This window comes from Silurus meridionalis, chromosome 8, assembly GCF_014805685.1.
Source record: "Silurus meridionalis isolate SWU-2019-XX chromosome 8, ASM1480568v1, whole genome shotgun sequence".
NCBI classification, from domain to species: domain Eukaryota; kingdom Metazoa; phylum Chordata; class Actinopteri; order Siluriformes; family Siluridae; genus Silurus; species Silurus meridionalis.
This window is the reverse complement of record NC_060891.1, coordinates 5,407,707-5,430,099: the sequence shown is the minus strand read 5'-3', so window position 1 is coordinate 5,430,099 and position 22,393 is coordinate 5,407,707. Positions and strand designations below refer to the sequence as shown.

General features: G+C 37.9%; 1 protein-coding gene across 2 annotated transcripts; it reads left to right on the top strand.

Annotated features, from left to right (window-relative positions):
- Positions 1–5,256: 5,256 nt before the first annotated feature.
- Positions 5,257–22,270, top strand: ptpreb (protein tyrosine phosphatase receptor type Eb). Of its 2 annotated transcripts, XM_046855976.1 has the most exons (21): positions 5,257–5,488; positions 10,323–10,497; positions 12,120–12,191; positions 12,262–12,358; positions 12,692–12,765; positions 13,041–13,174; positions 13,274–13,364; positions 14,244–14,320; positions 14,403–14,439; positions 15,921–16,018; positions 16,110–16,229; positions 16,380–16,543; positions 17,565–17,700; positions 17,823–17,972; positions 18,101–18,194; positions 19,428–19,504; positions 20,181–20,315; positions 20,503–20,628; positions 21,305–21,456; positions 21,725–21,860; positions 21,990–22,270. In XM_046855976.1, exons 3-21 carry the CDS (start codon positions 12,122–12,124, stop codon positions 22,062–22,064), a joined length of 2,043 nt encoding a protein of 680 aa, XP_046711932.1. In that variant the 5' UTR covers positions 5,257–5,488; positions 10,323–10,497; positions 12,120–12,121; the 3' UTR covers positions 22,065–22,270. The 2 variants fall into 2 exon arrangements, with proteins under 2 accessions (XP_046711932.1, XP_046711933.1); XM_046855977.1 differs by lacking the exon at positions 10,323–10,497.
- Positions 22,271–22,393: the final 123 nt, after the last annotated feature.

The window sequence follows — 22,393 nt, the reverse complement described above, 5'->3', positions numbered from 1 at the left end:
CACATGACTCCCATAATTATTGCAACAATATTGTCAAGATTCAGACCAAAAAAACCTGATCTGTTGCACTGTAGCATCTATGGGACTCATGTAATAAAAGAATGAACGACTCGGACCAGAGGACTCATGAGATGAACTATTTAATTCTGTTTCCTGTACATAAGCTATGGAGATTTTGCGAAGCTATGCTCATGTGCGTCCAGTAGAATATAAACAAATCACTTCACAGTCACAGTCAAGACTTTTTGTTCTTTCACCACCTGGAAATATATTGAAAGACCTACCACTATCCTTTATACCCCTTCAAGGCTTATATATTGTCTTTTTAATGAGAAGTGGCAATCAGGCAATCAGGAGTGCTATAAATGGTCTCTGCTGTGTGATAAAACCTATAAAACCTATTGATAAAGTGATATAGCTACCTATTGGATAAAGGAGGTGGCTGAACAGGCATATGTGAATGCTGGCTGAGAGAAACACTTTACTTTCATTAAGTACAGTTCAATATGGTCTATGGCCACGTCCTGGGTGACATTCGTATTCATTTTCACCTGAGTCTACAGAATAAATGCTTTGTAGCTTAGTCGTCACACTGCTTGTGCTCTGTGGTGAGTCTGAGTGTGTCAGGATCTGAGAATTCCTGTTAGGTTTCTGCCTGTTTTATTTGTTTTTCTTGTGTTTCCCTGTTTTTCCCACAAGATGTCGCCATTGTGTCCCTGTGGCTCCTTTCGAGTCCTATTATAATATGGAAGTATTGCGGTAGTAAAATTCAATGTAAAATATCATTTGCAAAATGTCAATGCAATATTCAAGATGGCAATGTATTTCACAGTATTTAAACACTTGAGCCAAACGTATAGCAAAAAGGTAGCAAATGCTTTTGCTTTAAACACCCAGCGACAAATGTGATCAAGCGTATGTGGTTTTAAAAAATCAATTCAGAATCAGACCAAATTTCTTTTTGCACAAATATGGTAATGGGGTAAATGTAAATGCAGAAATACATTTCAATTGTACTTTTTGCTACCTTTATGCTTCTATATGTACAAGCCCTTTTACAAGTTGAGTGAACGATTTCCCATGTTGGTTTTTCTGTGTTTTCACCATTTTCTCAAGTTGCCATGTGCAGGTCATTGTTTCTGAGTTTGTTTGTTTTTTACTTTGCCATTTTCTGGTAAGACTGTGTTTTGAGCCTTTTTTTTATTCCCCATTCTTTGTTTTCTGTCACATTCCAAACCTGAGTTTGTGAAATTAAATTTTGCTGTTTTCTGTGCTTTTTGTACATTTCATATGAAACAATAGATTTTCTTACTCTATACTCGAGTTCGTCTTTGCATTTAGGTTTACACACCCTTCTGTTGCAAACTGCAAAAGCTCCCACATCTCATGCAGTCAACCTCGGCTCGAGCCCCGACCTGACAGAGTGATTCTTATTCTCTTCTAATATCAGCATCTGTCATTTGAGCGATTATCATGCTATAAAGAGGACATTAATACATATAATGAGTATTGTCCTCAACTAAAGTATCAGCACTTGGGACATTCCTATCCAAAATACTCTGTTGGCTCCAAAACAGACATTGAGTGACATGTTCTAATCTGAGATGTGTGTCCAAAATAAAGATATTATGCATTATAAAACTGTCCTTTGTATGTTATTGTATGTATGATACCTTCCTAAACGTGGTGGCAAATATGTCAAATTTCCCAGTATCTGTCTCTTTTATTCTCCTGTTTTTACTTAGTTCAACCTGGTCTAGAATTATGACAGGATATATTTTAAGCAATTGATTTTCATTGATGATCCATCCAGTGCTGAAGATGGAAATGACTCATAAGCATTACAAATAGTCAAAAGACAAAAACTCTTTTTATGGTCTCTTAAATATTCCTCCCTGCCATTTACAACATCCCTTGGAAGTGCAATGCATCTATTATGCAGTGCAACACCATCAGACCACTATACTAAGAGGTACAATCATAAATATATTGAAAAGGGTTCAGGCATGTGCCTGGAGAGCCTTGTTCTTTCCATAAAAGTTCTACTGCAACCATGTCTGAGCCATTTAAACAAAAATAAGTTTTTTTATTCATTTTGTTTCTTGATTTGCTACTGGAGTCAGCAAGTAACATAAACAGAAGAAAGCTGGAATGATAGAGCACAATGAAGATATGGGATACATGGGTTGGAAAGGAAGATCATGAGTGGCTATAGAGCTCTGACCTCACCCTTACTGAACACCTTTGGGATGAATTGGAACGCTGACTGCACCCTACATCAAAAGTTGATTTGACTGATTCCCTTGTGGATGAATGAGCACAAATCTACACAAGCACACTCCAAAATCTAGTGGAACATCTTCCCAGAAAAGTGGAGGTTATTATAAGAGCAAATGGTAACTAAATGTGAAATAGGATGTTTAAAAAGCACATATGAATCTGATGGTCAGACATACACAAACATTTGTCCATTATTGTATTTGTATTGTTATGACCTAAGCCTTGGGTGTGTTGGGTGTTTTTTTTTGTTGTTTGTATTGATTGGGTTTATCCTCTTTTCCCAAAGTTAAGCTCCGCTCTGGCCCACCTGCGGCCTGTTCTGTAATAATGCTCTGGGTTGATATTAAGATGGGAGAGCATTAGACGAGGAGGCTGAGCTGATATGTTGCTACCTCTACCTGTTGTTCACTGGCTTGATGATTTTAGATTTTTTAAAGCATATGTGAGGTCCAACCAGCCACTGTGATGATCCTTGCGTTCTTTTTATGTTTTGGATGATATCCTGTTGATTTATTATTTTCTTGGTTAATGTAGATAATTATGTTTCAACCATTGCCTGAGTCGTGTTGTCATTATTCAATGGTCAAACTGCCAGGTTTGTCTCACGTGTCTTTTTATGTTACTTCCCCCTTCTTTAATGATCCTTTTTAAAAGTTGGGTTTGTAACAGCAACAGTTACAGTATTCATGTGAGCCTGTACAAATCTGGTTAGAAAAAAATAATTGTATAGGATGTCTTTGTATTCTGAAGCAGTACACAAACCTGTTCCAACATGACAGTGACCAAGACAAAGTCGGTGCATTAAAATATAAATAATAAAAAAGTTCTGAACCCAAATGCACTGAACATGTTTGTGCTTATCTGGAACACACACAACATCCCAAACCTTTTTACCTGACATCAGTGCTTGGCTTCACCAATGCGCTTTAGCAAAAATCCGCATGGCCACACTCTAAAATGTAGTAGAAAGCCTCCCCTAAAGAGTGGCATTTATTTCAAAAGCAATTTAGTGACAAACCCAGTTTTAATGGCCATGGATTTAGAATGAGAGGATCAAGGATGAGGAGTGTAGTGATCTTTGGCTGTATAGTACAGCAAATAGTCAATAAATAAATTTATCAACATCACTGCAGCATGCAGATCGAACCTGAAATTATCCCAAGCTACAACTCTGTGTGTGACACAGACATCTGGATTTCTAAGGAAAAACAACCCTAGATTAACTCGCTGTTTAAAAACTTTATTGCAGCACTCCCCGGGAAAACCAATCCCACCCTGATAGGGCTTACAAATCGTTTCTATCAAACCAATAAACCAATAAATGGCAACAGTTTAATATTGTATCTAACATTTTACTAATAATTCTGGAGTTGACAGTATTTCACGTCATGTTCATCTCTACATTATTGTAACAGTATTATGATGACCTTAAAGCAATCAGAAAAGAAATTGCATGTTATGCTTAATTAGGATTCAAAATGTTTATCACAGTTACTGTGCTACATGTGAAAAGAAGCTTCGGGAAGTTGACTCATCTCACCCTTTCAGGAGATTCAGTCCCAATAACCATTATCCAGGAAGCTAAGCTGTAATGTCAAAGTTGCCAGCTCAACAAAAATAAAAATAAAGAATCCTGTTTCAGAACCTTGGAGAGCGACCTGTCACTGAGCCTCAAAGCCAAGTTCAATACTGTCAGCATTTCTGCTTTTCTGATGTCATACACTTCTAATTGTATTCGATTCAATTTAGATCACTTTGATCTGCACAGAGTTAAAATGAATAAACAATAACACAACGTAGCTTTACACAAAATCGTGATGCAGATTGATATTTCGATCTATAATGGGTAAACCATTTTCTTAGTGTGGGATTATAATTTGTTACCTTTATATACATTAAGTGTGTAGTATATCATTTTAGGGGGCTGCAGCTTTGGATCAGAAGGTTATGATTTTAAATCCCAGCCACACTAAGCTGACACTCCTGGGCCCCTGAGTAAGGCCCCTAACAAAATAGTTGCTCAGCTGTGTGAATTAGCTAAATGAAAGTTGCTCTGGATAAGGGCATCTGGCAAATGCCAAAAAAATGTCAACACGCTCTGCATCCCTGTGTTTGATCTTCAGCAAAGGTTAGACTGTCCTAATTTGCCCCAGGTGGAAACGAGGGTGAAAATGTCACCCTGTAAACATGACCCATGTCTCTGTTTATACTGTTTGTGTGAAGTTTTGCAGTGCTTTTCACGGGTTTCTTCAGGGATGTTTGGTTTCCTCATACCTTCCAAAAACATGCCGACCGTCCTAATTTGCCCCGGGTGAAAATGAGGGTGAGAATGTCGCCCTGTAAATGTGACCCGTGTCTCTGGTTATACTGTCCTTGTAAAGTTTTGCCATCCTTGGTTTTCCCTGGGTGATCCGATTTCCTGGCGCTGTCCAAAAACATGCCAACTGTCCTAATTTGCCCACGGTGAAAACGAGGGTGAGAATGTCATCCTGTAAATGTGCCCCATGTCTCTGTTTATACTGTTTATGTGAAGTGTTGCCGTCCTTCACACGGGATTTTTCAGGGTTGTTTGGTTTCCTCGTACCTTCCAAAAACATGCCGACCGTCCCAATTTGCCCAGGTGAGAATGTCACCCTGTAAATGTGCCCCATGTCTCTGTTTATACTGTTTATGTGAAGTGTTGCATCCTTTCACACGGGTTTCCCCTGGGTTCCTGGCATCCAAAAACATGCTAACCGTCCTAATTGAGGAATAGAAACGAGAAATGGGTGCGAATGTTGCCCTGTAATTGTGACCCGTGTCCCACCCTGTCATTCACAGTTACACTCAGTGCAACCAAGGATAAAATAAAATTGGCATTTTTTTTTATGCATTTATTGGCATCTTTTTTTATGCATTTATTTCTTTATTTATTTTACAGAAACGCACTGCTTAACCGGATTGCCTTCTCTGTGTGTCTGTGTGTGTGTGTGTGTGTGTGTGCTTGAACGGGTAGACCTTCAGGTAACGCTGCTTCTCTGCTGCTGCACGCGCTCAACGTTACAGAGTGACGCAGCGGAAGCCCCGGCGCGTGCAGCGGACCGTCACAAGGCGCAAATGAAGAAGGGGAAAAAAACCGCGCGCGCCTTATAATAAAAAATCATTATCCCAGAGCACCGGATTTTTCGACTCTACCAAACACTTCAGCTAGTGGGATGCAACCGTAACGGTAAGACCACCGAAAATGCTTCTTTAATACGTTTAATTCCGACATATTCTACGACGTGTTGACTGTCTCTTCGTGGCTGCGCGCGCACAAGAGAACATGCTTATCCACGGTAGGCCCTGGGACGGTTTTTATAAGAGATAAACACACATATATGTGGGATAGCGGTCTGAAATCGGTTTGCACACAATTCTAGATTTTTTCTTTTTCCAGACAACAATCTGGATTCTTCATCCCGATTTGCATCCTTTATCCCGGTCTGTGCTCTGCAGGTCGGTGGTCCGTGTGTAACAGACCCCTGATATATCATTTCTTCTGCCTCGTTTTTTTTCTCACTCACACAAACAACCTGCAATAAGATTAGTCTAATGTGCTTAAGGATGGGTAATACACACACACACACACACACACACACACACACACACACACACACACAACTGTCGCAGCATATGTCAAAACACTAGTCCCTATTTGAGTTTTTTCCACATATTATATGATTTCCTACCTGTGTGTGCTTGTGTGTGCTTGTGTGTGTGTGTGTGTGTGTGTGTGTGTGTTTTATTCTATCACCATTTGGGCTAAAAGACAGAAATCACTTCCATTTGTATTCCTGAGATTAAGGTTAGGGTTGGGTGTAAGTGTAGCATTGTCTGCCTGCAAAAGAGTCGAAAGGTATTTTACACACACACACCTACACACACACACACACACACACACACACACACACACACACACACGAGCACGCACGCACGCACACACACACCACAACAGTAGCAGCATATGTTAAAACACTGGTCTCTATTTAATTTTTGTTCCAAATATTGAATGAATCTGCAAAAGTAAATGGATTGTAAGGTTGGGAGATCAAATCCCAGCACCACCAAGCAGTCCCCTAAGCACGGCCCTTAACCCTTAACTGCTCAGTTGTATACAACGAAATAAGTTGATGTAAATAAGGGTGTCTGTTAAATTGAATTGAAATGACAATATGCTTGTGTTCAGGCATGTAAACATCAACGGCAAGGCCAAAAGTCAGACGGATGTAGGTTTTAAAGCCAAAAATGTAAATGAAGTATTGTTTCCATGCGTTCCACATCGGTTTTACACAGAACGTGGCCTAATTCTATACGTATCTGTCAGTATCATGACTGAATAGATTAGAATGAAAAGAACGAATGTCAGCGCAAAATTTGGTTGGGATTGCACAATAATTGAATGGCTTCAAAATAATGAAATGAAAAATAAATTCTACTAAAGCACTTTTTTACTTGTAATACAGCTTTTTTAAAAAAAAAAGGTAAGATTCTACTAACATAATTCATCCTGATTTGGCATTATTATTATTATTATTATTACTCTTCTTTGCAAAAAAAAACCTCCAAACCTACAAATTGCATGAACCCTTATCCTAGATCCCCTTTTTACAGCCCTCTTTAAGTCATTACACAGGCTTTTGATAGGATTTAGATCTTAGGCTTTAATGTAAAGATTCCTTTTCTGAAGTTGTTCATTATTGAATTGGATGTGTGTGTTTTTTTTTTGGATATTGCATGGAAGGTGGTCATGTTAATCTTTAAACATAAAAAAAAACCCTTTGTAACAGGGGTGTATAGGCTTTCTAAATTTAGACATTACCATTCACATGTTGTGTGTGTGTGTGTGTGTGTGTGTGTGTGTGTGTATGAGAAAGAGTTCTGGGTTTAGTGTGAAGGTGCATTTAAATGTGCCTCAAACGCATTATTATTATTATTATTATTATTATTATTTATAATCATTATTATTTGGTTTGTAACAGCAGCAGTACTAGGCAAAACATTTTGTAAAAAAATAAAAAAATAGCACTTTCAGAGATAGATTTAAAAAAAAAAAAGGCAAAATGAATATAACTCACATTTGCACTCAATAATAGCAGGTGTGTAAACAGAAGCGAAAGCACTCTTGTGTTTGTCCGCAGTGTGTCCACAGGGTGTACATAATGACTGTGGTGTGTTTGTGTAGTTACTGATGTTGACAAGGACACATTTCACATCAGGGTGTGGCATTGACATGAAAAATCAATAATACACTACGCAGTCTCATGCTCTTGAAAGCAAAAAAGTTTGCTAGCCATGAAAAAATTGAATAGACAATCAACAATATTGATTTTTTTTTACCAGTAATGTGGAAATTGATGTAGAAATTATACAAAATCTTTCATCTCAGAACAAGTGTATTACATAGTATAATATTTATATATACTTTTGATTGGTTTTGTGTCTCCTAGCTGTACATTTGGGGGCGGAGCTTTGTGTATAAGGGTAGAAATTGGGACAGGCTCATTTGAATCTTATTCATCTGCTGCAGGTGTGATTGGGTGGGCTTTGCTCTTGGTGGTTTACGATTTCAGACTTGTAAGTAAAAGGGAGAGAAGATTAATTATGCAACATTTTCATTGGAACCTGCTCGGGGTGAATGCGAGCTCTGCAAATGTAACATCTATAAATTATCAAGGATCTGTGCCTGTTTATCCTGAGCGCTCGATCCAAAGGACCAAAATCAATAGATACAGTCTTTAGTAGACGTGCATTTACTCAGCCTAGACCGTTATTGAGCATCCGAGGCTGATGTTTACCCTGAAACGCTGGAAATTCTGTGTATTGAAGGGTAGAGCCATGTGTAGTTTCATACTGATTTAAGTGGAATATTATTGTATTAAGTGAGATTTATTTTATTTTATTTTATTTATTTGTATTTATTTTTTAACTAAATTAAATGTAATATTTTTTTATTTAGCTGTTTGGGTTGGAATCCAAGTGAAAGCAAAGATATATTTTATTTAATTTATTTTTAATTAATTTATTTTTTTGCAATGAATGTAATCTCAATGTACACTGGCGATCAAAATTAAAGAACAATTTATAAACAATTGAACAATTCTGAACTAATGTCATCTTCACTGCTCAACAGTTGAAGGAGTTTTTGTCCTGTCATGCTACCAGAACACCTTTTCCACAAAATAACAGGCATTTCCAAAAAAAACATTATTTTGCAGCAAACACACTGATCAAAATTAGAGAAAAACAATGACTGTAGCATGGAAAAAGATTACAACACAAATTTCTGAAGGTTACAACAGTCAGCAATCAGTAGGAAGTGTACAGGCCCCTGCTCTGAATGACTTCAGCACATCTGCGGCCACAGGACAGCACTAGTCTCTCACACTGCTCTGGTGTGATTTTGGTCCTCTCTTCTTCCAGTCTTCTCCACAGTAGTGGGTTTCTTGGCCAAACTTTGTCGCCAAGGATTTTCCAGAGGTTCTGTATTGGATTGAGATCAGGACTCTGGGCAGGCCATGTCATTATTTGAATGTTTTCAGTTTCAAGGAACTGCTTTACCCGTTTTGCTGTGTGACATGGAGCGTTGTCCTGCATGAACACCGCGGGCTGATTGGGTGATGAACGCAGGGAAGGAACCATATGTTGTTGAAGAAGCTTCTGATAAACATTTGCATTCACTCTGCCATGTAGCTGTATAAGAGGCCCAACTCCTGCTGCAGAAAACATGCCCCAAACCATGACACTTCCTCCTCCACTTTTCACTGACTTCTTTACACACTTTGGGTTCAGTCTTTCTCCAGTTTGTTGCCGAACATAATGTTTCCCATCGGACCCAAATAAATTAAACTTGCTTTCATCACTGAAGTGAACTTTGGACCAGTTCTCCTCTGTCCACACAACATGCTCCTCAGCAAAGCTTAATCTAGCCTTTTGATTCTTTCTGCTAATGAAAGGTTTGGTCACTGCAGAGTGGGCTTTCAGTCCAAATGCTCTTAAACGTTGAGACACTGTATGACGAGACAGATCCTTACCCTGTTCAGCGCTGAACCCCAGGTCTCCTCACCTACATCATACACCTGCCTTTCATAGTACCATTGTGGCTGATGAACCCAAATATCCATATGCACACTCTAAAATCTAGTAGAATATTTTCCCAGATGAGTGGAGGGAATTAAAAGAGCAAATTGGGACTAAATGTGAAATGTTAGTGTATGTATGTCTCTATCAACAATCAAAAGAAGAGTTTATCAAAACACACAGTTTGGATGTCTAGGGTCTAATGTTTAGGGATTAAAGTACAAAAACAGTTCAGGAACAGTTCCAACTCTATGAAAGGTTTTGTGCATGTACTCCTGGTTTCAGCACACCAATGCTTCTACCTTTCAAAAACATGCTAGTAAATTGATTAGCTAAGAGCGAGCTAAGATATAGCATGCTTACAGGTTTTCTGTTTCTGTTTCCTGTGTCCTGTCTCTGCCTTTCTCTTTTTATTAGTTTTTCTCATGTCCTTATACACACATGTTCTGAGTTTAGAGTGAGAGAGTTTAGAGTTCGAGTGTTTATACCACAGGGTTTCTCTTGATTCTCCATGAAATATTGCTGTTCTATGTCTTAGGGCAATCTGGTTTTGCTCTGTTAAAACTAAGACAACAACCACATACTGTACACACCGAGGCTGAGAAATGTAATCACTGTAATAATCATACCATATGTAGGAATGATCCATTACCACATGGAACGATTTTGAGCTGTTGCGTAGCTCTGGGCATTCAGGAAGTATACAATCATTCAACATTTCCCAAAATTTTTAAAGCATATCATATCAGGTTTATTACCCTGTAGCTGGTCAGTTATGTAGAGCATATGTGTTTCAGAGTGGGCCTGTGTTACTAATACTCACTTGATGCAAGCACTTAACCCCATTACCCTCATGTAGATAATGCCAAATTGATAAAAGCAGCAATTCTGTCTACTATCCTTCCTCTTTCTCTCTCTTTCTCTCCCTGCTTTCTATCAAACAGGTGACTACCTATGGCTGTCGTATGTATGCTGGCCAGGATGGTGCACTGTATTACCCTGAAGTAAGAAACAAAAAGAAAGAAAAAAAAAAAAGATTGGAAAAGCTATGAAGTTAGAAGACCCCTTGGGCTAGTGTCCATAAAGAAGTAAAAGGAGCAGCTGGTTCGGACAACATCTGTGTGTATACTTTCTGTTGGAGAATGTTTTGAGTGCATGTGTGTGTTTTAAATATAATTCAGTTGGCTGTATTGTGTAATAAAATAAAATAAAAAAAATGAAGTACCTGTATTTGAAGCAGGATAATTTTATAGTTAGCATAATGGCTACCGGCTGTTCTAATTATTCTAATTTTAATTACAGTTTACGAAGTGTGTGATGGGATAGAAATGCTATTTTATTTATACGGTACTGTACCGTATTAATGTTTTACTTCATTTTATAATTCATAATTATATTATTATTAATAAATGCTGCCACCATCATGCTTCACTGTTGGGATGCTGTTGTGAAGGTGATGAGCACTGCCTGGTTTTCTAAGGACTTAACATTTAGAATTGAGGCTTGGAGAATATTGGTCTTATCAGACCAGAGAATTTGTTCCACACAGTCTAAAAGTTGTTCAACTGGGCTTCCATGGGTTTTGCACTGAGCAAAGGCTCCCGTTAACCGCTCTGTCATCATGCTCAGATCAGTGGAGAGCTGCGGTGTCAATTTGAGCGATTGTGTCAGGCGGCAACATAAAAGTGAAAAATAAATAAATATATATATATGCACACACCGATCAGGCATAACATTATGACCAGCTTCCTGTTGAAGCTTCCTGCTCGTCTGTTGAATCGGACCACACGGACCAGCCATCTCTCCCCACATGCATCAATGAGCCTTGGCCACCAGAGACCCTGTCGCTGGTTCACCACTGTTCCTTCCTTGGACCACTTTAAATAGATACTGACCACAGCAGACCGGGAAAATCCCACAAGAGCTGCAGTTTTGGAGATGCTCTGACCCAGTCGTCTAGACATCACAATTTGGCCCTTGTCAAACTCGCCCAAATCCTTACGCTTGCCCAATGAACTTTGAGGAAAAAATTTTTATTTGCTGCCTAATATATCCCACCTACTAACAGGTGCCATGATGAAGTGATTATCACAGATAATGAGTGTTATTAACTTTACCTGTCATAATGTTATAATATCATAATGTTTTGCCTGATTCATAATGTCATAAAACAAACAAATTATTGTGAACTAATAATTACCACAACTTGATTGCATAAGTCTGGGCACCCCTCCCAATTAATTCTTTGTGGAAGCATTCTTCTTTGGACAAAAAAGTTGGATCTCCTGTATACAGCTTTTTTTTAGGTCATTCCCAAGGTTTCCATTGGGATTAAGGACTGACATTTATGTTGTTATTTTTGTCTTTATATTTTAAAAACCTTGAATTTCATAATTTTTTTATAATCACAGTGCACAGACCCAAAAATGCTTGTAGTGACAATATCTCAAAACATGCATGCCATATGTGCAGTTTCTTTATACATTATTTAATTTTTCAAAGTGGCGGATTCTGACCTAGTTTTCCTATCTTTAATTTAGCACATGATGTCATTACTACTACAAGGAAAAGTGTGATATGTCTCAGGAGTTACAGTCCATGAATAGCTCAATCAATTAAGAGATAATTTTAGAGAAATTGCATTAGTGTAACCTGGTTGCATTAAAAAATGAGTTTATTCATTGTTAATATCTTAAAATAAATTGTGTAATTGCTCTTTGTCCATTTTTCTGTTCTCCCAGTCATGATGGTCTTGTTTCTGGTGGCCACACATCTTATATCAAACACTTCCTCACATGCCAACTGGACTGCAGGTAGGTTTGGCCCAAGTTGTACAAAAAATGTACACGTGTTTTATATTTTATACGTTTTTCTTTTTCTCAGATCCTCCTGCTCCTCAGGGTTCCCACATCCTCCCTGCTGCTCTCGTCATTTCTCTTCTTGTCATCATCTTCATACTCCTCGCAGTCTACCTACTTAGGTAAGGCAAAAACACATACACACACACACAACCACACTTCCATAGTCACACTGCTGTGTACACTGTGTGTGTTTTTATGTCTGTGTGTGTTTGTGTACATGCACTTTCCCAGCAAGACTAACAGCTGTCTGTGTAACAAACTTAAAAGCAGTTGTTCTAGCTGCACTGAGGGTCTTTGGCGCTCAGCTGCTGTTTTGAATCAGAACTCTGTCTCATGAGAAAGAACAGCTTTAAATGGTGTGCTCCTTTAGCCATTGTTCTTACATTTTTGTTTATTAGGTTTGTGTGTGTTTTCTGATTGCTCATTTTGACCTTATTGTACTGTTCTGTAAGGTTCCGGCACCAAAGGAAGGATCTTGTCACTTCGGTTGACAAAAAACTACCCAATGGCTTCCTGGAGGACCAAGGTAAGACCCTTTTTTTGCCAGTCTAATTCCAAATTCATAGAGGTCAGAAGTATGTGCTGTAAATGAGGAATTGTTGTTCTTTGTAGTAAATGTGGTTTGTGTGAGATATAAGCCACTCTGAAATGGTGGAACTGCTCACCTGTACAAAAGTGTGGTAATAAACAAAGTTCTAATTGAATGCAGACTCTCGTGTGAAGCCATCGGAGCGAATTATAGGGGTTGATTTATATATATATATATATATTTTATATATTTTGCCTTTCTCTATCTCTCAGAGCAAACATTGGTGCTCCTTCCCAGATCGCCCTCGCCATCAAAGCATTACTTCCCAATCCCACTGGACTCTCTGGAGGAAGAGTACCGCCTCCGCATGGCAGATGACGGCAAGCTGTTCAGAGAAGAATTTAATGTATGAGCCCACCCATACTGTAGCTCTCTTTTTTGTCTCAATCCACTATCTGTGTCACTCCCGCTTCAATACTTTAATTATTTGCCTCTTTCTTCCCAGTCTTTGCCGTGCGGTTTCGGCCGTGGAACATTCGAGGAAGCGAGCAAAGAAGAGAACAGAGAAAAGAACAGATATCCAAATATACTGCCCTGTGAGTCAGAACTGCAGACACATACATGGAAATACACAAATTCCAATACCACTGCTGGGTCGTATCCCAGTCCCACTGGTGTGTCAAATCTCAGTACCAGTTCTGGGTCAAATCTCTGTACCTTTTCTGGGTCAAATCTCTGTACCATTTCTGGGTCAAATCCCAGGACCCTGCTGGGTTAAATCTTACTACTACAACTGCTGGTTCAGATCCCAAATCTTAAATGTTAGCAAATCTTAAATGTGAACATACAATAATCTCACTGATTTTTTTTTATATGAAAATCTCAAAGCAATCACTTATTATTTCTGTTTTTCTTGGGCCTATTTGTTGAAAAAAAAAAAAGACATTTCAGACCTGACCCAATCATAATCCAGACCAGGGGTACTGACAATTTTTTAGATTGCCAGCTACTTTTAAAATGTCCAAGTCACAATGATCTACTTACATTAAAAATGAGCTAAATATATACATATATTACTAGATGGTATTAGAAAGTGATTCTTGTGGTGTTAAGTTGGTAGTTTTTGGTTACAGACAGAATTAATATTCGCCTTACAGTCGAGTGTTAATCCAAAATCCTTTCCAGATAAAAGCAACAAGGTGGTTGTAAGTTACATCTCTGATGTTTGTAAAGATGATGCTGGTGGACAAATGAGCATGTTCAAAACTGTGATAAATCGTTCTTTTTTTGTATTGTGGCAAAAGTAAATACAGTCATTGTAACTGCAAATTTGAAATCTAAACATACAGTGGCTGAAACACTTATTTAATACTTGCTTTTTTGTATAAAACTTCATCAGATGTTTTTTAGGTCTTTTTACACCATACCAAAATATGTCCACTTTCTCTAGATGAAATCTGTCTTTTTTTTCACAGATGATCACTCGAGAGTGCTGCTTTCACACACCGATGCCCGCATGTGCTCAGACTACATCAATGCCTCGTACATAGACGTGAGCCATTTCTTCCTGCTTTGTGCTACAAGTGATTATTTGAAAGAGTTGACCAAATGAATTTATGCACGTTTGTGTTTAGGGTTACAAAGAAAAGAACAAATTCATTGCTACTCAAGGTAAGCTTAAAATGGCTATACATATATAATAATATATATCATTTATATATAGAGTTTTTGTGGCAGCTCTGGCATCAAATTTTCAGTAGAGTATTTATTTTTCTGTTATTGTTTATAATCTTTAAACTGCCAAAATAGATGTATACCACAATTCTGTTAAATTATAGTGTTATGTGAGAGCTGGAGATCTTTCTTGCCCTGTACTCCCCACCAATTTACAGCCCAGTGGTAAGGAGGAGGTGAATGTTACACCAAATTAACCCCAGGTCATAGGAAGCAGGTGAATGAGATATTTTTAGACCAGGAGCACCACAGGGACCTGCCCTGTAATCGTCTTAGACACTAACTTACATTTATAAGACTAAAGATTTTCTAGACTTGGTCCCCATAACCATAACCTTATTTTAGCCACACCGTCTTATAGCGACACCCCCCTTTACTATCACACTCTTTTGTCAGCCTCCTCTTAGTCACCCCGCTTTACAACCACAGCCTCCTCTCAGCCATGCCTGCTTCATGAGCACAAGCCGCTCCTGTTCACTTGATACCCGGTTTTGGTCCCTGTTGCTACCTGTAGCCTAAACTACAGCTGGTTGAGGGCTCACTAACATTACAGTTCCAAAAAGTTGTTCTCCTTCTCTCTCCAAAAGTAGCCTCATATTTAACCAATGAAATATATAAGACTAGATTAAGAATAAAGGATAAGAACATAAAGCCCTGGACTCAACGGTCAGTCGTAAGCCAATGTGTCGGTCGGCTTTAGTTTCTTTCTGTGTATTCTGCACTGTTGGATCTAATCGGACACCGTCGGCTGTTTTTTTGGTCGATTCTTCAGATCGAATTGGAGGCGGAGCTTGTCAGTGAGAAAGCCAACTCGGAATAGCTATTCAGCATTGCAAATGAGAACTTGAGAGAAAAACAGAACTGACGAAAGCCAACAATGACGGAGTAAAGAGGGAACTTGATTGAATAGAGCTAAACGAGCTTTGCGGCAGGTGTAAACGTTGCTCGCTTTATATATAGACGGTTCTAGTTCTTATGGTTTCACAGTTCGGATGCTGAAAACAGACTACTGCTACCTGCTGGTATGGGAGAGTTATGAGAGAGATGCACCTGGCTAATAATCAGCCTAATTTGCAGCACAATTGGCCGATGCCGATTAACAAAAAAATGCCAAAAATCGGGCCGATTAATCAGCCGTTCAATCGGTTGACCTCTACTTAACAGTTTCCCGTGATCAGTTATTGCTAATTACTTAAAGTAGATAGTGTTTATCCAAACCTTCTTAAAGAGGACACTAACAGAACAGACTAACGACTGGATGTACAGTGGCCTAAAGAAGAAATGAACTCAGACACAATAAAAGACTTTTCAGTGCCCACCGGGATTTCAGCAATTCCTATTCTCGTTAGAATTATTTACATCATATCTTTCTGATCGAATTTTTAAAAAAGGTTTTAATTGTTTTTGTCTATTTTTAGGCCCGAAACCGGAGACAGTTGCTGATTTCTGGAGAATGGTTTGGGAGCACAAATGTGCCACTATAGTCATGTTGACTAACATACGGGAAAGAAAAGAGGTAAAAGCCATAAATATACAGCGTTCTATTTGGTGTGCGAATATCGGAATGTTCGTGAAGGGCAAATCCTGAGCATCTGCTTGTTTTTTAGGAAAAATGCTATCAGTACTGGCCAGAGCAGGGCTGCTGGTTGTATGGATGTGTGAGGGTCTCTGTGGAGGATGTCACAGTGCTGGTGGACTACACTATCAGGAAGTTTTGTGTACAATATGTACGTATAAAAATTAACACTAGCGAATACAGAATACAAAAATTGCACATTTGTTTCATAGAAGCATCATACAATCTAGGTATTATTTACTTAGTAACAAAATGCACGTTTATGCATTTCTTTGAACTTGCCGATCTGTTTGGATTTCAGCAATCTTCAGAAGGCTGCAGATCCCCAAGGTTGGTCACTCAGCTCCACTTCACCAGCTGGCCCGATTTCGGTGTGCCACTTTCTCCTATCGGAATGCTGAAGTTTCTCAAAAAAGTCAAGAGTGTAAACCCAGCCCACGCCGGACCCATAATCGTTCACTGCAGGTAACGCTGACCACCAATCTGTCCATACGTAAACTAAGTGTACAGAAATTGACATTAATTTGCTACTTCAAACAATTAACACAAACTAGCTATTGTATTTTTGTGGCATTTCACACAAACACTGTGGACCAGAGGTACTGGTGTGATGATGCAGCACAAAACGTGATTTGATCGGATGCGTTATGAGCCCTAAGGATGTAAATCGTCAAACCAGCTATCTGTGCTGAGAACCATTTGCCCTATGTTTGGGCAGAATATTGCATAGGGAAATGATAATGGGTGATAATTATTTTAATAAATAAGAGAATTTCATTAAGTTCTATTTAATAAAAATAATGGTGAAATTGAAAAAATATTGGTATTTATACCGATTATTGAAGATACTGTTCTCGAAAGTACTTTGTATAGGATCGAGAAAAAATAAGTGGTATCTCCTGTTCCTACTGCCATCCTGTGGAGAAATAGAGAGAAATAGAGAGGCCTTGCTAGCAGCACAAACGTAGCAGCATATGCTTCGCCCTCCACTCGCTGCCATAATTGGCTGTATGTTGAGTTATTTTCAGAGGACAGTAGATTTTTAATGCTATACAAGCTGCACATTGACTATTCTAAAATATATCCAAGTTTCATTTCTTTAGTATTGTCATTTGAGAAAATGACAATGTGAGGGTGTGTGTGTCCAGTTTGTAACACCTTGCATTTTATCGCACCATGTAAAGGTTAATCAAATTATATAAAAAATAGCACATTTTCTTTTTGAAAATGAGTTTTCAGTTCCAAGCATGTGGGTCATCATTAAATAAAATGACTAATTAACAATTTATAAATTATTTCAACCAGCTGCCATTGCAGTTGGCTTCACTGCTGGTGAAGGGTTCAGAATTACAAAATCTTGAGTGCTTAGGAGAGAACACTATTTCATATCAATGCATATGGCTACAATGACAATAAAGATCTTCCTCAAAATAAAGAAATTCATTAAAGCGCATTCATTTTTGTTTATTCTCTCTGAAATGTCTAGTGCTGGGGTCGGGAGGACCGGGACGTTCATTGTGATTGATGCCATGATGAACATGATGCATGCTGAGGGCAGAGTGGACGTCTTTGGTCTCGTGTCTCGAATACGAAACCAGCGCTGCCAACTTGTACAGACAGATGTGAGACTTTAGTCTGTCTTGGAAATCAAAATCTTTTGTAACCATGATCATGTATCATACACTATTTCTATCCATAATATCTGAGAACTCCTTCTACATTGCCATTGCTTGTACTCATGCAGATGCAGTACTCATTTATTTATCAAGCCTTGCTGGAGCATTTCCTGTATGGTGACACTGAACTGGACGTGTCCTCCCTGGAGGGCCACTTGCACAGACTTCACAGTACTCACATACACATGGACAGAGTCGGGCTGGAGGAGGAATTCAGAGTAATCAAACTATAATTTTTTTTTATAATTTTTAATTTCATTACATTTTTTTACCTTATAATATTCTATTGTCTTCTTCTTCCTCATCATATTATTATAATTATTATTTTATGTTTATTCTTTTGCAGAAATTGACTAATGTTCGAATTATGAAGGAAAACATGAGGACTGGGAATCTGTCGGCGAACATGAGGAAGAACAGAGTGCTGCAGATTATTCCCTGTAAGGAAACAATTTTTACCTTATTGAGCCGGAGTAATGCACCGATTGCTGCATGGTACTAAATGTATTAACATCATATACTGTATTATATGTCTCTTTATTAAACTGAATTCAGTGCTACGTGTATAGTGCTTTTAACAAATGTCACGAAGCAGCATTACGGAAATAAAAAGATTAATAGTTTACATTTCAAATTAATATATTTTCGCCTAAAAATGTATTCTATGCCAACCCCTAACCCTGATCTAATCCCCCTGGCTGTAACCCCAAACCCGTCCTCCTGCTCTTACCCCAATCCCTAACTCCTAATCCCTAATCTTCACCCTAAACCGTAACTATAACCCTATATTACTTTATACAGTCGTCCCCTGTAATCGTGGTAGTTACGTGCCAGAACCGGCCCAAAAATGCTTTTATTGTTTAAGCCATAAATCATCCTCCCAAACTCTTTAAACACTCACAGAAAACATTTGCCAGAAGCAAAGATATAAATAAATTTTGTGTACATTTGTAGAAATATCACATTTATAGTAAGTCCTTTAGTACAGTACTGTAGCGTAGCCTATGCGTAGTTTCTCCGCTTGTTTATTGATTGAAAAAAGGGGCTGAGCTAAAGGTACACGTCACTGCGTTCTTTATTTTCATTGGCTAAATCTGGTCTTCAACTCCGCCCTTTTTTTGGACATCATAGGACACTTCAACCAATAAACAAGCGGAGAAACTATGCAACCTTCAACCTAACATACATTTATTCACAACATCCTCTCTTTTTATTTAGAATTTAGTCGCTAAACATTTGTTTTACTGATGCGCCAAGTCTTAAATCAAGCACCAAAATCCACAATGATGCACACATCTGGCAATTAAAACCATCTGTGTGGAAACAGAGCATCAGTTCGTTTGGTGTCCTGATGATTTACATTTTTAAAACATTTACATGAATATTTTGTCTTCGTGTTCTGTGTTGAGTCTGGTTTCACTAATAATAAACATTCATTTGCATAAATCATGTTAATTGGAGAAAACAGAAAATAGTAGATAAAAATTTGCGATTAATCACAAGTCAACTTATGACAATCATGCGATTAATCGTGATTTTAATAGATTTCCAGCCCTAATATATATCATGTTGTAATGCATGTTTCTGGTATTACATTCCATTTCCATATTTTAAATGTTTTAACCTTGATTATGAATTATATTGATTATGCAGATATGACACTTGTGTTTCAGATGATTTCAACAGGGTAATCCTTTCAGTGAAACGAGGTCAAGAATTCACAGATTACATAAATGCCTCTTTTATTGATGTAAGTATTTTTCTTCATATTGTAGTCATGGATATATTTTGAACCCACTGTTGAGGTTGAGCAAGCTGCCTGGGTATATTTAGCACAGTAGATTATTAAAACTGTGAGTGTTTATTGTAAATGTTGTTTTTACAGTCAACCCTCGATAATTCACGGTTCGGAAAATTAGCGCGTATTTATTTGGAACCTGTGAGTGGCGGGTTATCTTCAAATTTGCGGGAATCCGTAGCGGGAACGAATGTTCAGGAACGTTAGGAATAACCTTTTAAACTATGTTTTTACTAACAAATTTTATAAAAATTTTAAAAACACATTATTGTATTAAAGTGACAATGTCTAGATTAATTCACTAAAGTAGCATAGGGGCGTCCAAAATTCGCGGATTTTCAAGGACCACTGTACATTTACATTTACATTTGTGGCTTTAGCAGATGCCCTTATCCAGAGCGACGTACAAAAGTGGTACATGAAGTGACCGAATAGAATATTGTAGTATAATGCTGACAACTGTATAAGAAAATAGTTATATGTTATATTTTTTATTCCGTTACATTTAGAATCAAAAACATACATTTGCATCCCTTCTTTCATTCGTTCATTCACCTTCTTTCCACTTTTAATGGTGGAATGGCATAATTCACATATGATTGCAAAATGTACTGTGTGCTGTGTGTAGGGTTACAGGCAAAAGGATTACTTCATTGCTACCCAGGGCCCGTTAGCACACACCGTGCAGGACTTCTGGCGCATGGTCTGGGAATGGAAATGTCACTCTATTGTCATGTTGACGGAGCTAAAAGAGAGAGAACAGGTACACTAAGTTGCTTTTGCGCCTGCTGATTCACTAATACTCTTAACTGATATCCCAGACTGCATGCTTTCTATTTTTACCATGTAAGAAAATGCCATTACTTTCATTCTATTTAATATAATCAGTTAAATTTGATCAGATTTGAATTACGCCTTCATCCTTTGCTCCCATCTTTTCTTGATTGCAGGAGAAATGTGTGCGTTATTGGCCTGCGGAGGGCAACATTATGTTCGGGGAATACAACGTGGAGTTGAAAAGAGACACGCTTTATGAGAACTTCAGCCTCCGAGATTTGCTCCTGACGTACACACCGGCAAGATATACTCACCTGCTACGTTTTGTTTTGCTTGCCATGGCTCAGTTTGGAATGATGGGTAGCAGTGGCATTGCTACATGTACAAGTAGCAACAAAAGCCTTTAAGAGACTAATACTGGTCCCAAATTTGGCTTCTAAGAGAAAGCAAATTTACTGCAATAGTGGGAATAATTTTCAATTTATATCTATATTATTCCACACTATATTTAATGAAGGCATTACAATTTCAGACATGGGTGACATTAAAGAAAGAATTCATTTTCGTTGTGATTGGCAGCAATTATAGAAATCTCTCAGTATGTCACTGAGTGTTGAACACCAATCTTCCAAAACATATTCCCTCTATCTAAAACATCTCCAACAGTCACTAAGAAGATCAGTACATATGGGTTACATCATATTGGTACTCATTGAAACACTCAGTGATCCCTCATGCCTTGTACAGTAGGTGGGGAGATTATCACGCAGGAAAAGACCACCCTCAGAACGAGTCAGAAGGACCATGTATTGATTTGCAGTGGCTCTTCTGTCTAAAGGGGATAAGTCGATTCAGGACATGGTGGCAAAAACATTTTCATTTTCAACAGATTAGCATTGGCATTTAGTTTGCCAGTGTGTCTATGTATCCTTCCATACACACATTGCATATTGTAAACATAATATGTGTTTTTAGGAGAAGCAATCTCGCCTGGTCAGACATTTTCACTTTCATGGTTGGCCAGAGATTGGAATCCCATCAGACGGAAAAGGAATGATTGATCTGATCGCTGCAGTGCAGAAACAGCAGCAGCAATCTGGCAACCACCCCATAGTGGTGCACTGCAGGTACACATCTACGTGATAGAGAGATAAAAATCTGAATGGAAATGAACAAGGGTTCTTGGTTTTTGCCTTAAAAATAAATACAATTATTTTCCCTTTCATACTGTCACAGAAATAATAATGTTGGCTTAATAGTAACAAATTTCTACGCTTTCTGGTCAAATATACAGACTTTAACTCACACTCTTTAACCTTATTTATTAGTTTACACACACAGATATTTCGTTTTCGCTCAGAATTCACATAATAAAAATCTATCGTGTTTCCTCAGTGCCGGAGCAGGCCGGACCGGAACATTTATTGCCCTCAGTAATATCCTGGAGCGGGTTAAAGCTGAAGGCTTGCTAGACGTGTTCCAGACTGTGAAGAGTTTACGCACCCAGAGACCACACATGGTCCAAACTGTGGTGAGAATCTATAAGCCATTTTTTAAAATAAAATATGAATCACATAACCAAGGATAAAAAACAAGTTTAATATTTCTTAATATATCTGAATATATAAAAACATGTAAATGCATGTTTTTTTTTTTTCAGGAACAGTATGACTTCTGCTACAAAGTGGTACAAGATTTTGTAGATATCTTCTCGGACTATGCTAACTTCAAATAATTTCAAAAAGCATTTTTCCATCACTTTTGATTCAACATCTAAGTTTGTTTTGCTTTCAGTTCTGAGAAATTCTCACTAAGTTATAATACTCTATGCACTTCATCAAAGTATTGCAGTTACACTAAAATTATTATTTTTTGTTGTACATAAGCAACTCCTCACTGTGTAACCACATGAAGACAACTGACACATGAAGACAACTTGTACTGAAATTGTTTTATATATATATATATATATATATATATATATATATATATATATATATACACACATATGTGTGTATATACATATCTATCTATCTATATAGTGTGTGTATATATATATATATA

Excerpts from the sequence above, each read along its gene's own strand:
- ptpreb (XM_046855977.1), top strand. The coding sequence starts at position 12,122 with ATGATGGTCTTGTTTCTGGTGGCCACACATCTTATATCAAACACTTCC. Across the intron at positions 19,505-20,180 it reads TAAATGCCTCTTTTATTGAT|GGTTACAGGCAAAAGGATTA; the intron begins GTAAGTATTTTT and ends TGCTGTGTGTAG. Across the intron at positions 20,629-21,304 it reads TGCTCCTGACGTACACACCG|GAGAAGCAATCTCGCCTGGT; the intron begins GCAAGATATACT and ends ATGTGTTTTTAG.